The following is an 18,001-nucleotide window of genomic DNA, read 5'->3' on the forward strand; positions in this document are numbered from 1 at the left end:
TAATATCACCCAGAAGTTTGACACTTCAGTCACAAAACACAAAAAGAATCAGGCCACTGCCTTGAACAATGTACAATCCATAGGCTCAATTCAGCCTGGCCAGGGAGAAAAAAAGAGAAAGAATCATCTTCAAAAAAATACATAAATATTCTTCTCAACAACTGAAGATAGTGTAAGGATTATTTGCATTCATGCAATGATTACATTTATCTGTGAAAAACAGGGGATCCAATTTGAAAAGGAACAAGCAGAGGGTGGCAATGGGAGTCAAACATCCAAAGCTGACTGCCGTAAGTCACCACTGTAGTTAGGCTGTGGCTGAAGAAGTTTTATATGAGTCTTTGATGGGTCCCTCTGTGTCAACTTCTCTTATCTTCACAGTTAGCTGTACTAGAGATGCACACAAACCATTCAGTGGGCAAATAAGGCCTCAGTGGAGAAGAAAAATGGTTGGTAGACCTGCGCGGCTCCCCAGCTTTGTAAAGTAAATGAAAAGATGAAAAGGCTCTTTCTGGCAGACACTCTGACACTCCTTATTCCCAAATATAGAACCTGCCTCCCTCAAAACAGGAGGGTAAACCAAGCTGCACCAGGAAACCCACTTGCACAGTTCCCTTTTCTTGCAGAGCAATGCAGGCAGCAGGGACTGCAGGGTGACTCAAAGTCAATCCGCAGGTCATACTCCATCAGCAGGATGGCACAGCCAGGTATCTCACTAGGGCTGGACTGCAAGATGGCTGAAGCACAGAAATGACACTTCAGTGCTGCACTTTAAGCAAGTCTGAACAAAGAGACTGAAGTCAATTCAGCCACAGAAATACAGACAGACCAAAAGATTCCATGAGGTGGGACCTGCTTCCTATAAGGGAGCAGATTATGGTATTTCCTCAGGTTAGTTCATTTATTTTAGATCACTTATGACAATTCAGTTGTTCCCTGAAGCACTTTTAAAATAAATTTCCAGACTAAGATTCAGTCAGGAAAAATGAAAGTAGACAGACTTCAGTCCAGCTTTAAGTGGATTCAATGCAGAATTAGGCACAGCCTTGTTACAAATTGTTGCCTCCGTAACAAATACACTAAGACAAGAGTTGTCAAAGACTCTAGAGACTTGATGAAAAAGATCAGGCATTCCATGCCATTTTAATTTTCACAATTTTTTTGGTTCTCACCTATATGCTAAATGTGACTGTTCCAGCCAAATTGGGCTGTAACTTTCAGGTACAGGAGTAGAACTGATCTGGAGTTATGTAGGAAAGTAATTTGTTTTCAGAAGACATTTTTCTGTCAGCTCCAAGGTTTTTTGTCAGTGGTGTTAGTCTCTGCAGAGCATTATAGAATCATAGAAAAGTTTGGGTTGGAAGGGACCTTTAAAGGTCATCTAGTCCAAACCCCCTGCAATGAACGGGGACATCTTCCACTAGATCAGGTTGCTCAGACAATTCTGGGCCCAGGATGGTGTTTGGTTTTTTCCTCTCTCTCTCTTTGGAGGCCCTTTGGCCTCAGAATAATGACTAAGGTCAGGAAAATAACCCACAGGATTTTAAGCATTGTCTGTATTTTAAGCAAAGTGAGACAGTTCTTACAGATGATATTCATCCAATAGTAGTGATTAGCCTCCACGGTGCATGGCTAACAAAGTTATGTCCCTGCTGTTTCTTCCTTTACAACCTTTTCCCTGTTATCCTCTCTCTCCCTCTACCACAGGCTGGTAATTTTTTCTACTGTATGTTTACTAGTTTTCTAAATTTCTAAATATAGTTCTTCTCAGCTCTACCATCTGTCCCACAATATTTCTGTGCCTCTTTTATATAATCTGTCATCCAGAGCAATTGTTCTTCTGCCTCTACCCCTCAGTAAAACATTGCACTTCCCTCCTCCACCCTAGACACACCTGACCCTTTCTCAGACCTTGGCACATGCTGAGGACAGCCTCTGAAATGTTCTGAGGTGTGAATGCCTACTCAGCACAGAAGGCAAACTGCACCTCCCATTTAGAGAAGCTTGCCAAGTGCTAGAGCTCTCTAAGGTTATTCCCACCCCAAATTCTTTATATTCCCTCTGTACATATTTTTCTGCAAATGCTTTCTCTTCCCACATTTGCTTCTGTGCATATGTCTCCTAGCTGGTTAGCACTTGGATTCTGTATGAGACCTCACCAGCAAAAAAAAAAAAAACAACAAAACAAAAAAACCACTAAGTAAATCGTGTTTGTGTTAGCAGTGAGACAGCCAGGCTTAATTTTGGTGAGTGAGGGTTTCTGTCCATTGCAGAGACTAGTAGCTCAGGCCGGTAGCCTGAGAATGGAAAGGTTTCACTGAGGAGTGCAAAGAACAGCAGACTAATGGGGAAGACACTGGTAGGGTCTAGTCTGAAAGGTGCCTCTACTGGAAAAAGTCATCAGAAATAGGTGCCCCAGGCCTCTGGGCGATGCATCATTCAGGCTCAGCAGCCCAGATAATACATATGCAGAAAGACACTCCTTACTTTGTAATCTAGATGGGGAAAGGATGGAGGAGAGAGAAAAGCGAAAAAACAGCAAAACTTCATAAAGCACCAGGGTGTAGGGGAAGAAAAACCCAAACAAACAAAAAGACCAAGCTTAAAAAGAATGACCCAAAAGTCACAAGCCAAAGTTTATCAATTTGAGACCTACTAGAAAAGCTATTTTAACATGCTCTCCCCTCAGCTTTCTGTCTCTGCTCCTGGAGGGTTTTTAAAAAATAAATATATATTTAAAAAAAATCATCAAGACAGAAGAAAAAACACACCATGAACAAAAATAAGATCGTCCGCCTTCTGTTTCTATGTAAACTTCCAAGAATATTGAGAAAGGCTGTCAAACCATTTTTATTTCTCCAAAATATTTCTCCTTCCCTTTTCATGACATTATCTTTCGTTTGCCTTTTGTTTATTCATAACACAGCTACAGTTTAAATAGACAATAGAAGCTATGTTATTACATAATTTAAAATCAGATATGTTGTTTCTCTCAAATCTGATAAACCAAAGCAGACTTCTCTTAAAGCACATGGCAGCTTGAAATGCAAGGTTATGTTTTTGGAGTCAGATACTACTCTTGTTATCCTCAGCAAGGTCTCACAATTTAAGAAAAGTCCCATTTCATTCTCTTAGCAGCTGCCACCACAAAAGTATTTAACAGCCTCCCCCTTTTCACCTTTTTCAGCATTTTTTTTACTGAGGGGATTGGCATTCTGCTCTCCTCAAATTAAGTCTAATTACTATCTCCTTTCATAGTAAGATTTTTTTTCCAACTGATTTTAAAACAGTTGCTCTTCTGTATCATTTTCCTTTGAAGGAAGTCACTCTTTGATAACATCCAGTCTTCCTGGTCTCTCTGTGAACACTTGTTTAGTTAATAATAATAATAATAAATAATAATAATTAATAATAATAGTTAATAATAATAATGTCCTTGCAAGGACATTAGACTATCTTTTGCATGGTCAACTAAAGGTCTGCTGGTGTGTCTGGGGGAAATACACAAAGAGTTGGGCCTCTTCCATCTCTTTCACTGCAGTAAAGTATCCTAACTTTAACTGAAGCAAGCACTGACAAGTGCATATGCAAACCACAAGGCTATCCTACTCTCTCATGCTGCAAGTATCTGATTATTTTGTAGAAACTGGTACAAGGTCAACCTCAGAGAGACACTTTAGAAGATTCAGCAGCTACTCAAAACTGGAAAGTGAAAGTTCAAAATCTAGCAGAGTAAAAAAATTTAATTCTAGGCCGCCTTCATTCCTCTCACCTGAACAGCTCCATCTCCTTCCTGTAAATGCCCCAAGTGTTCCAGTGCAGGTCTAAAGAAAAAAAATTTTGTACTTAACATTTTAGTAGAGAGCTTTAATGCCTGGTGTTCAGGATTAAGTGACTGCATAATAACCAGTGACAGAAATTTACAGGTCTTCGGGAATTTCATGATTGAGAAAGAATGATGTCTAAAGATTAATGGCAGTTTGATCTGAATTCTGAGAATCTAAATGTTAAGGCCAAGCATTTTACTGCCATTTCAGACAGGCAGCCTTTTTTTTTTCGGGGGGGGGGGGACGGGGACTGACTAGCCCCCAAAGCGTTATGCAAGCGAGCATTCCACATCATGTCATGTTCATCTAAAATTATCTAACCAATTTAGCAGCACAGACTACCTAGCAGAATAAAAGTCTTATAAAAAGCCAAAAAAATGTTGAACATAAAAGGATGCAATGTTTCTAAACTCAGTATCAGATAACGTATCAGTATCCATTGCTTGAGCTCTCTAACCACTTCTTGTTGCAAGTCTGTGTGTAGCATGTGCTTGATTCAAACGGCTCCAGAGAGGAGCTTATTAATACTGCTTATCTGTTAATGGAACTATGAACATCACAATACATGAGTCTTTAGAGCAAAGTACCTAAAACAACACAAGTAGGATTAAAGCATGCCTTTTCATGTTATAAAAGCAATTTGTTCCCCAGAATTATTTTCCACCTTGACTTGAAAGATTATTATAAATATGGAAGAAAAGGGCAAGAGAAAAAAAAAAACAAACCAGTGTTCATACAGTGACATTGTAAAACCATATTCCTATTTCAGGGATGTGAAATAATTTATAAGATAATCCAACAAAGTATTTTCCATATGTAATAGTTTATTCATGCCAAAGAACTAATCAGTAGAAAGGCTTAACACAGTAGCTGTAGAGATAATTCAAACAGTAACTAAACAACACAAACAGGAAAGTGCTTCCTACGAGAACAGCAGCAGTTTCCATTTATAATCGCCTTCTATGATGATCACAAGCTTCTTTACAACAGAATAAAGGACAGCAGTTAGCACTTCCCAACAGTTAAAACCTATGAGCAAGATTTTGTGCTTTAAAAATCACAAAAAGTTATAAATAAAAGCACTAAGTAGGAAATTTGTCAGATAAAAGTTTAAACAGAAGCAGCCTGACCTGAAGTGCCCACACCCAGCTACAAGCAGTATCTGTTCTCAGAACTGGTCTACATAAAAACTGGGACTGGTTTCACCAAACTGATAAACTTTAAAGTGAAGCCAAAGGCTGTGTGGGCATTTCAGTGGGCTCACATGGCAACTGACAGTAATTGAAGTTATCATGATTTAGCAGAGCTGAAATAATATTTGCATACTCTTAGCCCATGGCAAGCATGAGGGATGATGAGAGTCTGTACAGAAAGAGGCTTAACATAAGCCAAGTTACATTGCCTTTCCCATGAACAGAGTTCACATGGTGACTTATCTAACACATGGTAACCTGCCAACCACTGAGACTTGAAGGTTGAGTCTATCAACAGCTGGACAACTTTATGCAGTTTTTGTTCTTTCAGGTTATAAGCAGGTTTAAGCTAAAACTAAAGATGTCAGTCAAACCAAAACAAGCGCCCACATAGGGCATAGCTCAGCTGAATTAGCTTCAAATCAATCTTAATCTAAAGAAGAGCTATAGCTAACTAAGCTTTTAAGATGATCAAAGCAAATTGTATTAAGAATGCCTCTTTGGCTGGAAAAGATGGCTACACCAGCCAGCTCAAATAAATCCCGTATCTAGTCAAACCTCTCCAACCACCTTTGTACTGCAGAGCAACTGCACATAAGGAGGGTCAGTACACATGACCGCCTCACCAGTTATCGCACCCTCTTCAGAGGAAAAACTCTGTATCAGAATTCCTGCTGTGACGTTGTTGAGGGGTGGGAGATGACAACACACAGCACAAGATCAGCAGAGATGTGGAAGAGAAAGTGCATTTAAAGAAGAGAGAGAAGCAGCACCAAGACAGAGGAAGGAAAGCAGCTGGCTTACAAGCCATCCCAACAGGCACTGAGCTACAGCAAGCTGGCTACTCCCGGAAGAAGTTCCTCTTTGGAATAGCTCACATGCAGACAAAGACAAAAAGCATAGGAAGGAGCAGCTATACCCTAGGTAAAACCAGCTGCTGAATGATTGTAGGACCTTAGAGACTCCAGGAATGAGGGGCTAGTCATCAGGCATTTTGTTTAGTGCTAACACCAGAGGAAGTCAGATTTTAGAGGAAAAAAGGTGAGACAATAAGCCCATACAACAGAGTTTTGATTGTAATTTCTGCTAGCATAATCACTGGTGTGCAGTTCAGGCCATGCCTGGTAAGAATAAATCAATACTACCTTCCTTTGGTGTTTTGTGAATAAATCACTCTAGAAAATACCCTGACCCTGCATCATCAATCTCTTTTTATGGGAACTGAGCTGCTGTCCTTAGGCAATGGCAAAAGTATGTGAGGTTGTAGAACATCAAGAGAAAAAGCAGGAGCATGAATAACAATGCACAATACATTATCAACTTGTCCTGACTTGATTAACTTGAAATAAAATAGCCCCAATCTATAAAGAATAATGTTTTTTCTAAGATTTTGGGATGTTCAAATCTGTATCTTCACTTTAGATTCAGAACATAAAAGTTCTCAAGGGTTGAAATTAGCAAATTATTTCTTCCCATAATAAAAGACTTTGGCATATGAACCATGTAATAGATAGCTCTTAGCATCTCACTGCGTCAGGCAATGACACACATACACAAAAAGCTTGCAATATACAGAGACATAGCAAACCACAAACACTCTGCTAGTTCTAGTTCAAGTCTGAAGAATTTACCATAGTGAAATGCAGGTGCAACACACTGCATGTAGTAAAGTGCCAATCCCGGCAATATGTCTGTGTCTAACTAAGAGACAGTTCCACAAAAATGTCACCTCAGTGCTCTGTAGCTGTCACAGAGCCAAGTGAGTGAGGACAGGAGTTATTAGGAAAGAATAAATCTGTGGTTCCCCACACCTTGAGAACTCTGCATTTGTGGTTCCCACACCTCATCGAAGAAGGATGTTGAAATGCAAAAGACCTAGAAAACCACCACAAGGACAATCTATAGGCATGAAACACTGTCAGTATGGTTAACATTTAAAAAGGTGAGGATTCTTCAGACTGCATATCAAAACTGAAGGGGCAGTACAGGACCTGTACTATAGTGACAATAGGACATGATGCTCACCATCTGTTCCAATACAAGAACTAGAAGGCATCAAATACTGCTAAGGTTCAAGTCAAACAAAAGCAGGCGCTTCTTTACACAGGCAAGGCTGGATTGCAAAACTCCCAAGTAAAGGATGCTGTTGGTGCTAGCACTTTACTGGAGTTCAGAAAACAAGGGGATAAATTTATGGAGGAGGGGTCCATCAATAGCTACCACATTAAAACAAAAAACCAAAACCACCACCAAACACTGCTCTGACTTAGGAGTCTCCAAGTCATAAAACTGCTTAGGAAAATATTCTGGGAGAACACCACTATCTGTTTAAGAACTGTTAAATTCTTCCCCAGATTTTTCCCCAACTAAAGGCGACTGTCAATGCAAGATAGCAGCCTAAGACGACCTTGACCTGTACTGTATCCTTTCTTGTGTAGGCATCTTTCTTTTTAGCTAATAAAAGCCTTCTAAACATAAGCATAATTTTTCAATGCAATTGCCCATCCATTAATTTCATAATGCTTCACTCACTTCCCCTCTCCCATGCCTTCCCTCTCTCTCTTTTCAGATTAAAGAAAATCCAGATGGGGTGCAGGTGCTGCAAAATGATACAAAGGTACAACAGAACAAGAGTTGCTTAGAGTGAATAAAAGGAATGGATTAAAACATGTGTCTGTGCTCCCCTACACCTGTTGCTTAAATTAAGCCTATTTACAAGGTTGGAGTTTTCCCGAAGTTTACAGTATCTTTAAAGTTATGCCAGAGCATAGGCATACTGATTTCCTGTGAACGTCCTTTTGATTTACTGTAATTGAGCTCCAATTCTGTAATTCCTATCCCACAGAAAAATTGTGTGGCATTGAAAATTCATCTTTAGCAAAGCTTTTTCTCATTTAGGTATCATGTATGACCTTCCCTCAATTCAGTAGAATGAGGAGCACAGATTTTGTCAGATCCTCCCTCTCTCCTAAGCAATGAAAATGAACTACAGATCCTTGCTTCCATCACAGCTTTTAAATGTAGTTAGTTGTGGGAACAATTCCCACATTAAAAGTCACCCTGGAGAGGAGGACTAGATAGTTTTAGAAAGACAACGCTTTAGCCCCACTTGATGGTTACCCCTTCCCTTGGCCACATCTCTAGAACAGGTAAGGAAGTGGGAAAGAAAACAGGTGCTATGAGAGAAAGAGTGGAGATAAAGAAAAGAGAGAGGCTCTGGAAGAAGTCAAGGAAAATATGGAGTAAGAAGAAAAAAATTAAGTAAGAAAGGAAAAAGGAGGGGACAAAAATAAAAAAGGGACAAAAGTTTAAAAATTATGAAAAGACTTGAAAGAAAGAACACCAGGGGAAAAAAGGGAGATACTTTATCAACTACATGAGAACACATTAATTAACAATACATGTGATGACTACTCATTGGCTAATCAACACCGCAGAAAAAATAAAAAATAAAGCTGGAAACATGCAACAACCAGCACAAGGTTCTCTGACATCCTCCTTATGCTCCTGGTGAGTCTCACTACAAGGACTAGTTACGATTAGTCCTGGGACACAGCAGCCTACAGTACAGCACAGCATTTCCATTCAGTTTAGCTCTTTCTCAGGACCCCAGGTAAAGTTTAGTGACACCAGTTCCTCAAGATCTCCAGCTTAAAAATGAAACTTAATCCTTTTTTCTGATATTAACAGCATAATTAACATTTCCTCTACAAAATTTCCTTACTCCAGCTATATTTTTGATCCAGAAGAAGTACAATCACCTGGATGCATTCATGAAGTGAACAGCTATGAACACAATGAGCAAGGCAGCAATAAATCCAAATTCAAAGAGACCAGTGAAATTCAAGAACATAAAAATGAACTCCAGAAGGATGAGCTAAACAGAACAGAAAATAAAAATCAGGTAAATAGCACAAAAGAAACTCTCTGGACCCACGGAGGCAGTGATTTTCAAGAGGATGGCCTTGTAAAGCGTGTTGCAAAGCTTGATATTGCAGCCAATGGCGGCAACTCCTGTGCTGGAGTGCACTCCACGCTCAATCCCAACACAAACCCAGTGAAAGAAGACAGTGAACAGGGAACCTCCAGGCAGTCAGACGCTTCTTCAGCCAGCAATAGAGACTTTCACACCAATTCAAATAGGTCTGGCCAAGAACTTGACCTAGAGACAGGCAGCCAGAGGAAGGCAGCCCGCAATGAGCCGAACAGTATTCAAGATGAGAACTCCTGGTCTGCAGAAGACAGCATCTTTCTCAAAGAAAGTGCAATACTGGAGAATCAAAACAATGCCATACAGCTGCCAGATATTGATTATCCCCAAAATGACAATGAAACCAGGAACTACGTTGAAAAAGATAGCTTTTCAGTCAATTGTGCACATTCAGATCAAAACACTGGGCCTTCGGCCATACAGGACCAGGACCCTTGTGTAACCCCAACTTCACCTATGAAGGAGAGCAGTATTGAACCGTTTAAAACTGACTCTGCATGTTTGAGTGAGGACATTACTGGTTGTATCACTGCTGTGGCTGTTACCAAAGTAGCACAGGCACCCACACACCCCAACCATAAAGACATCAATGGAGAAATTGAGGAGGAAGATGCAGAAGTTGCAGCAGCTCTGGCTGCACTGGAAGCTGCAACTGCAGGGGAAGACCTGGAAGATGACGACGACTACTAATGAAGGTTTCTTTCTAATACACTGGGTAAGATCCAGATTTTGTTTCTGGATCTATATAAACACATGTACAGCACATGTGGACAGCTGTTATGAACAGCATATATAAAAGGAGTTGGGACTAAACCTCTGTCCCTTCAGCTGTTTTATACAGCCTTTTAATTTCTACTGCCTGAGCTACAGAAGTGCTCCCTTGGCTAACGGTAATACTAACACTCTTCTGTATGGGGCCAACTAGGAGGACAAAGCATCATTTCTTCCACACAGGATATTCTGCTGTATACCCACCTCACCTGGACTCATGCAAATGTTTCCTTTGGTTTTAACCCTTAAGAGGGTCTGCACACACTGCATGTTCCAGGTTCAGAAAACTTCCATTATTTAAAACAGAACTACAGAAGCCACGGAGTTAGAAACCACAGATTTTTATCAAGTTAGCACACACACACACAAAAAAAAACACCACAAAAAAACCCTGACCCAAAGTTCTATGATCTAATGAAGTATGAAATAGAGAAGGCAGCTTGGCCTGCACTTCACTGTGGTTATGGTTCCACTCCGGATTAAGCCTAAATCTGTGCATGTGCAGCTGGTGATAACCTCATCTCTTCCCTTATACCTTCCCTGGACTTTGTTTGATACCCCAAGCGACCTGCCTCAGTTCATTAAAACAGCAGAAGCCTAGCCAAATGCAAGAAAGTGGGTAACTTTCTGTTGGTTTAATGAGCTGAAGTAGTTCACATAAGAATTGCACGCCATCGGAGGTGCTGGAGAGGGATAAAAACCCAGTCCTAGCAGTTTGGATACATTAAAACTGTTGTAAAGCTGCAGCCTGAGACCTCTCAACTGTGCTAAATTTTCAGGCACACATCACTTGCCTTAACAATACAGGTTGTGTCTCAAACATCCCCAGCAAGATGTTTCGTTTATATACAAACAGGGAGAGCCAATGTGGACACCCCACCCCACACTCCCTCCCCTGGCTCTGGTGCAGTCCTTAAACTTAGAGCAGGAAAGGGATCGAGCTTCAAAGTTAAACATAAGAATTGAAAATATCAGCTGCATTCCTGGAGCGTTTACCCTTCCTCTGATCTTCAGACTAGCATGTTAACCTTTCTTGGGGAAAAAAAAAAAAAAAAAGGAAGTAGAGACCAACTTTGTGCTGCCAGTTCATCAAAAGTTGGATCTTAATGGCTGAAACAAAAAGTGCTTGACATTTTATACTGAAGTTTTGTGGTTTCACAGTTTCTGTTATAAACTCTTAATAAATTTTTTTTTTAATCATATAAAAAATAATCTGGTGGCTTTTTGTTCTTTATGCATTTTCTGATGATATAAGTTACATAAAAACTACTATATGCTATATCTGTCATTAGATACATGAAAAGCACCAACTATGTATTTGCCAACAGCATATGCTGAATCCTAGTCTAACCCCTAATATATGCAAGGACCGCAATATTAGGAGATGGGTTTTCAGTAATGTGTAGATATTTAAATGCAGATTCGCTCTTTTCCTCCAAATACTGCAAGACCAAATCAAGATTTCAATTTCTCAAAACATTACTGATAGCCCTAGGATCAATTTAAAAAACCTAAACTCTCAGCTTCACAAGAACTATATTCAACTACAGATGAAAGTCACTACATTGTATCTTAAAAAAACAACCAACTTTATATGTTTTTAAAGTATTGTAGTACTGTTGATTTCTCTACCACTTTCCTACTTTAATAGGCCCTTCTAAGCATTTTCATAAATGCATACAAGTTTTATGTGCCCACGTGTGTATCAAAGATCAATGAATACCGAATGACAGTGAAAGACTACTTGCACATCGCATATTACTAGTTATTGTTACAACAGGACATAGCATGTATCTGCTTTTATATCACGAGGGCATCACTGGGCCTGACCATCCCTACCCCCCTCCCAGTCCTCCTCCTGCCCTGCCCAGGGCCCAGGACCCCACATCAGCTCCCCAGGGGCATCAGACCCTGCCCCAGCTTCCCACAGCCCTGCCCAGCCCGGCCACGTGTCCCACCAAGCTGGTCCTAACTGCAGGCTGACAGCCACCAGAGATGCCTGATGCTGGGGTTGCCCTGGCAGCCCCAGCCTGCCACACTCCCTGGCTGGGGCAGTGGGACAGGCCCTGGCTGCGAGGTCCAGCCCTGCTGTCCCCCAGGAGAGCCTCCACTGCTCCCCACATCCTAGCGCCAGAGAGCCAGCAGCCCCTGGGGCACCTTGACACGAACCATGAAAACTTATTTAAGTAAAAAAAATATGTTAAAGAAAAAATGCAAACACACACCCCAGGAAACTTACCTGATTTTTCAATATCCACTCAATTAGATTTTTCTAACCTGAACTTCAAGTACAAATCACGGCAAGTTTTCATCTTGCTCCCCAAGAATTAAAATACACCAGAGAAGAGCGCCTGTTCAAACCCAGCCAGTGCCCTGAACACTCCAAACCAGGCGTCTCTTGTACAGGCAACTGCTCACAATTGTGGACCACCAGAATTAAATCCTCTGCAAGACATCAGCTGGGCTGATCACATTTCTTGCAGCCCAAGTTTTCATTGTCTTAAATAGAAGAAAGGCAAAAAAACAGTGTAAAGCAAGTATATTCACTGCATCAGAAATACCCAGTCAATGCTTCTCTTAACCAAAAAAAGTCAGGCACATGCATACCTCAAATCTGCAAATACCTATGAGGTATTTTTAAATTTTTATTGTTGGATACAATTTTAACTTTGTTAACATGGCTTAATCCAATTTCACAACAGAACTTTAATAAACAGACTTAACTCCCCCACTCCCCACCTCTTCCTCCTTTAGTCAGAGAAAAGCAATATTCCCTTCTACAACTTAATTCAGAGAACAGTATTCTCTCAATGAAGCAGGAAAGACAATGGCTGTCGTGATTTTGTTTTTAACCCAATTGTTGAAGTACAGATCCCAAGCAGACATCTCACAAACACCATGAATAAAACTATGGAGGTTACACCATTCCCTGCTCTGAATCTTGATTGAAATTATAATAGATTAAACAGGACTTAACAGGTTTTTGCTGTACTTCATAATTCAATTACTGTACATTACCAACTGAAAAACATTTTATTCCCTAGTGAAACAGAAAAAAACCCAAGTCTTTAAGGAAATAGAGCATCCTAATATTATGTCACATTGCAGATGACTTAAGTACTGCACCAACCCCACAATAAAACCATGTCACATGAAGACTGCAGTTTAATTTGTTTGCTCATTGAGCTCCCTTCTATTTACCCTGAGCTAGAGATTAGCTTGATTTTTATGAGGGTACAGAAGCAGAAAGAAGCAAGGCAACAACCATTCACCTTAACCTCAAGAACAGTCAGATTTTCAGTAACCTGTGATCACACATGCTATCCCCTGCTCTTAACACTTGGAGCTGTACCAAGTGATAGCAAGTAACTTACCTAGGCTTAAGCAAAAGGAAAGAAAGGCAAGTGACACAGGCAAGATGACTACAGAGCAAAATGAATATATGAATGAGATTAAAATACTGGTTTTGAGGACAAGCTGTAGGGATCTGGCCAAGAATGAATAACCTAGGTTGTTTCCATCTCATGTCTAAAGGTTGGTACCTAAATAAAGCTTTACTTTCCTTTAGTTCTCATTTGAGAACCTCTTCCAGAAACAAGATGGTATCAAATGAACTTAGGGACATTCCTCAGATTAGTTTTTGCATAGAATCCAGAAGAAAAAAAATAAAGATCCATGCAAATTTCCATATTTCCAATACAAGATGTGTTATATGAAGGGTCTTCGCTGTGGCCAGAAGTGGTACGAGTTTCTCCAGAATCCATCTCCAGAACTCAGGAAATACTACAGATTTTTAACCTTACAAATTTCAGTTTGGTAGATAAAAGCAACACAGGGGTTAATCTAACAAGTATATAGCATACTTTGCCAGAACAATGCCGCTGTCTGATTTTGGTTAATTTTTAATCATTAATCTCCTGTTTATGCAGATTTGCATACAAAACTCATCCAGTTAGCATCTGCAAAAAAGAAGTGTACTAAAGATCCAACATTAATCAAAATCAAGACAAATTATCAACAGCCCTACAAAATACTACACATACTCCACCCTGGCCGGGAATTACTTTTCCAGTCATGCACGAGTGTTAATTACCAGCCGACGCGCACCGCTATTGTTTTGACATACGCCACACAGATCCTGTTCTCCCTCATCGCTTTGATTAAAAACTTGGCTTCGGGAGAAGGTTACGTTGTTCTCCTTTTAAGAACTGCAGCAGCTACTTCCAGGCCGCCAGCGGGTCGCAGGGCAGGAGCGGGGCCGTGCCGCCGGGCCCGGCTGCTGCTGCCGCTGCCGCCGCCGCCGCCTCCGGCCCTACCGCCCCCTTTGCTCTCCTCCTGGGGCACAGGAGAGCTGGCCACTCACTGCCGGGGCGGCACAATGCTGTCGCAGAGAAGCGGTGAGGCACCTCGGATCTCCGATTAAATGTGGGCTTTTAAAATCTGTTTGTTTGGGTTTTATTTTTGTTACACTGACACACTCCAAAAGGTTTTTGAATGATCAACCATAAAAGCTTCAATAGCTCCCTCTGCTGCCAGCAAATATCTTATTTCAGCTGCTCTATGCAAAAACCCGCTCGCACCTGACAGAAAACATCCCATTCCCGTCTCTCTCTACATATACGTGTGTGTGTATGTGTATACACACAGAGGTACGTAGAATCCTTGAAAAATAAGATCTGGGAAACACTGTGGGTATTTTAATTATACACTCTCCTAAGATTGCTGCTGTTAAAGGATAATTACTTTGACTGAGAATCAAAATACTGAAGGCTGGTAGTTAAATACTCACTATTTTCACATGATAATTTCAAAATACTACCTTATTCAATGCAAAAATCACACCATGTTACCTGGATATCTAGCTGGATCTATAGTGACACCCATGGAGCAATGGCTAATTTTTTAGGACAGTGAAGAGTTTGTCTCAAACTGCTGCCGCCCTTACTATCACTACTGTGTTTTTCAGTCTTCCATCTTCTCAAGTCTTTCACACTCCTGTTGCTGCCTCCTCCTCTCCGTACCTGCCCCTCTGCCACCAGTGCCAGCTAGCTTTGTTAGTTGTTCTGCTGTTGCTGTTTTGCAACAGCATAACGGCTGTTCTGCTGCATACTGACAGCTATGAAAAGTTTACTGAAGCAAATGCCCTCTATTCCCCATGACCACCATTTCAAGACCATGAACACAACCGCGCAGTACAAGCACAAGTGCCTCCCGCCTACCACTGCTGCACAGTTAACTCTGCAGCCCAGAAGAAACAAGACTGGGATGACTAACTGAAAACAGGCAAGGAAACAACAGCTAACAAGGGAAGAAGGGGGTGGACGGGGGACTCAGAGGGTTTACAGATATGAAAGTGAGGGGTTACACTGACAGAAAAACACATTTGCCAACATATCCTCCTTTGTACAAGACAAGTCCGCTGCAGCTAAACTTGATGCCATTGCATCTCTACAGCACTAGGGGCTGCACAGATACAATTTAAGAAGAGGCATTTCAGTTAAGATACAAGAGGCCTACTCTGCAAAGAATTTATTTACACAGACCAAGACAAAGCAAGCCTGACCGCATATCCAGAAACAGACAGCCAAGCACCACCCACATAACAGGCTCTGGACTAAGGCCCACCCATGTCACAGGTGACTTGGTACCTCCTTATCTAAACTTACTACTAAAACATAGCCCCAACCCACTCATCCAGCCCAGCCACAGAAAATTCAGAGGTCACTCACTCTAACAGCACAGACAGCTTTCAGACTTTCAACAGTCTGTCTCTTCACAGGCTTCCGCCATCTTGATGCTTCCAGCGCTACGGGCCTGGCGTGTCTCCTACCTTCTTTTCTCTGACAGTTAGAGGAACAGACTCCTACTTTCCCAAACTGCTCTGCTTCCTTTTCCTCATGGTGCTCCAGCCTTACATATCCTTTTATTAGTTTTTGCCTCACCAGATGATCTTAACCAGCCAGGAAATACAGCTCTGAGGCTGACTGGCTGCCTTGCAGTTCTGTGCAGTGGTGGTTCAAAAATCAGCCAGCCCTGCGACAGGTAGTGCAGAGGGAAGAAATGGTGCCTCCAAAGCAAGAGGTATAATCAAATTATGGCAAGAGGAAACAGACCAGCAGCACCTTATTGCATGCCCTTAAAACTAGAGAGGAAAAAAAAATTTAAAAAAATCAACAAGGATACAGAAAACATGAGAGAAATGGAAATTATATCCAGCATCTGCCAGTACTTTGGCCTAACTGCACACTTCCCTCAAACAAAATTCTGGAATACAGGACTTCACAAAACACTGAGAAAAAAATTAAATCTAAATCCACCTTTATCTGGCCAAGTCTTACACATTGTTCATTAATATTAGATAGCCAAGGCTTAACCACTCTGTTTTCTTGTTTATTCATTAGCAGTAGTATTACGCACTTAGCAGGAAAAAGGAAAGAACAGGCCTGAAGTGCACAGAACCCCAAGTTTAATAGATACAAATTGATTCGTACTTCCAACTACATCTGGGGCACAGGTGGGAAACTTAATTCCTTAGGAGAGACAGTCTCATGTTCCAACCCAGTAGGCACTTTCAGCATTACCAAACCGGAACAGACTGTATGTCCTCCTCTCATCAAGAGATGAATAATCTCATAAAGAGGCACTTCTTAACCCACATCACTTCGTGTTAGATGTAGGGTTTGGCGTTCGGAAGATCTCGCGATGTCATGGAAAGACGGAGGGTTAGTCGCAGCCTTATGATGTATCTGTAATCCCGCCTACCCTTAGTATAAAAGGAATTAACTGGGCAATAAGAGGCAGAAGTTGGCGCTCACACTGTGTGTGTTATCTGTCTCTTTCCCTGGTCCGGGCCGACCAGTGGTCTAATCGTGGCACCTTGATATGTAGCGAACACTACATTAGTATGCAATAAGTACAAGCTCAATTAATTTGTAGGGAAAAAAAACAAAACCCAAACGTATCTGACATGCTTTTCTCCTGTATTTTCCCATCGTGCTTTCAGTGCCCATCTCCCCGCTTCTGTGTCTTTCAGTTTGGCTCTGCTACACAGCACCACAAACAGCCACATCTCTGCAGCAGGCTTAAGAGAGACCCTGCTTCAAGCTGTACACACTCACACTTCAGGAATACTGGAGCCTGGGTTCATTTCTACAGAAAGTGCATAGATACAACATCTACCCACAGACTTCAAGTACACAGAATAACACTTGTGCTTTAGCCTTTTTTTTTTTTTAACTAGACCAGCTGGCTGAAATAACACTGTCTTTCCACAAGTGACACACAAACACTTGTGAGTACAGGGATCATATAATGTGCCAATTTTGTCAAGATTTCTGTACCTGTGATAAATAGGGAGACAATTCATAAAGAAAATGGCAATGAGCTACCAAGTACACTATGGCATGCTTTTCAACTCAGGTTGTTTATAGAGATTCAGAAATAAGAAAAGATAAATGCTTTAATCCTTACTATGTTTCAAAAATAGATTGCACATGTGCTCTGTGCTCTTTACAAGTAAAATCAGGTTTTATTAGAGGTAGAAGTAGCTCCCTCATCCATTTTGCTACAGCAGCATGAAGTAGGATCCTGAATTTTGGCATAGTGCTCTACTAAAAAAAATAAAGTGTCTGTATTGGGGAAAAATAACAGAAGAAAAAAATTCTGCCTGGAAAAAAATCTTCACATTTCTCTTGAAGACTTCTCTACGTCAGTCCAGTTATAATAGAATTTCCCAAACTTTAATACAGCAATCCTCTTGTATTTCAATATATGCACATATTATCTAATAAAAACTGTATTACACAAAATTACAATCTTCTATCCTTATCTTTTCTGGCATCAAAGTTTGTTGATATGGTTATATTTGCATTCAGTTTTAACTTCAATATAACCTGAAATTGTTACTGAAAGCATTAGAAACCCAAGGAAAAGGGAGCAGGGGGAAAACATGCTAAGGGAAGAAGTAGTAGTATAATATATTACTCTCAGGTTTTGTTACATAGAAGACAAAAGGAACACACAAAAAAAAAAATCCCTGAAAATGAGAATCACAAAGCATGTTCAATTTCCAGAAGCTTCACCACAATCAGCAATGTCTCGATTTTCTTTGAAAATTAAGGCCTAGATTTTTTTTTTTTTAATTCTGAATACAAACCACAGCTGTATATAAACGAAATTCAAATACAGACCTCAAAATAGACCTTGTGTGATACAGCTAG

General features: G+C 40.7%; 1 protein-coding gene across 2 annotated transcripts in view; it reads left to right on the forward strand.

Annotated features, from left to right (window-relative positions):
• Positions 1-10,160, forward strand: part of PGCKA1 (PDCD10 and GCKIII kinases associated 1) — a 43,227-nt gene extending 33,067 nt beyond the window's left edge. Inside the window, exons 4-5 of one of the 2 annotated variants that reach the window (XM_075041192.1) lie at positions 7,590-7,637; positions 8,750-10,160. In XM_075041192.1, coding sequence (XP_074897293.1) covers positions 7,606-7,637; positions 8,750-9,701 — 984 coding nt within the window. In that variant the 5' untranslated portion in view covers positions 7,590-7,605 and the 3' untranslated portion in view covers positions 9,702-10,160. Of the gene's footprint in view, positions 1-7,376; positions 7,638-8,749 lie in introns of those variants that run through there. The other variant, XM_075041183.1, reaches the window with a different exon arrangement.
• Positions 10,161-18,001: the final 7,841 nt, after the last annotated feature.

This window comes from Buteo buteo, chromosome 1 (genome assembly GCF_964188355.1).
Source record: "Buteo buteo chromosome 1, bButBut1.hap1.1, whole genome shotgun sequence".
Classification (NCBI taxonomy): Eukaryota; Metazoa; Chordata; class Aves; order Accipitriformes; family Accipitridae; genus Buteo; species Buteo buteo.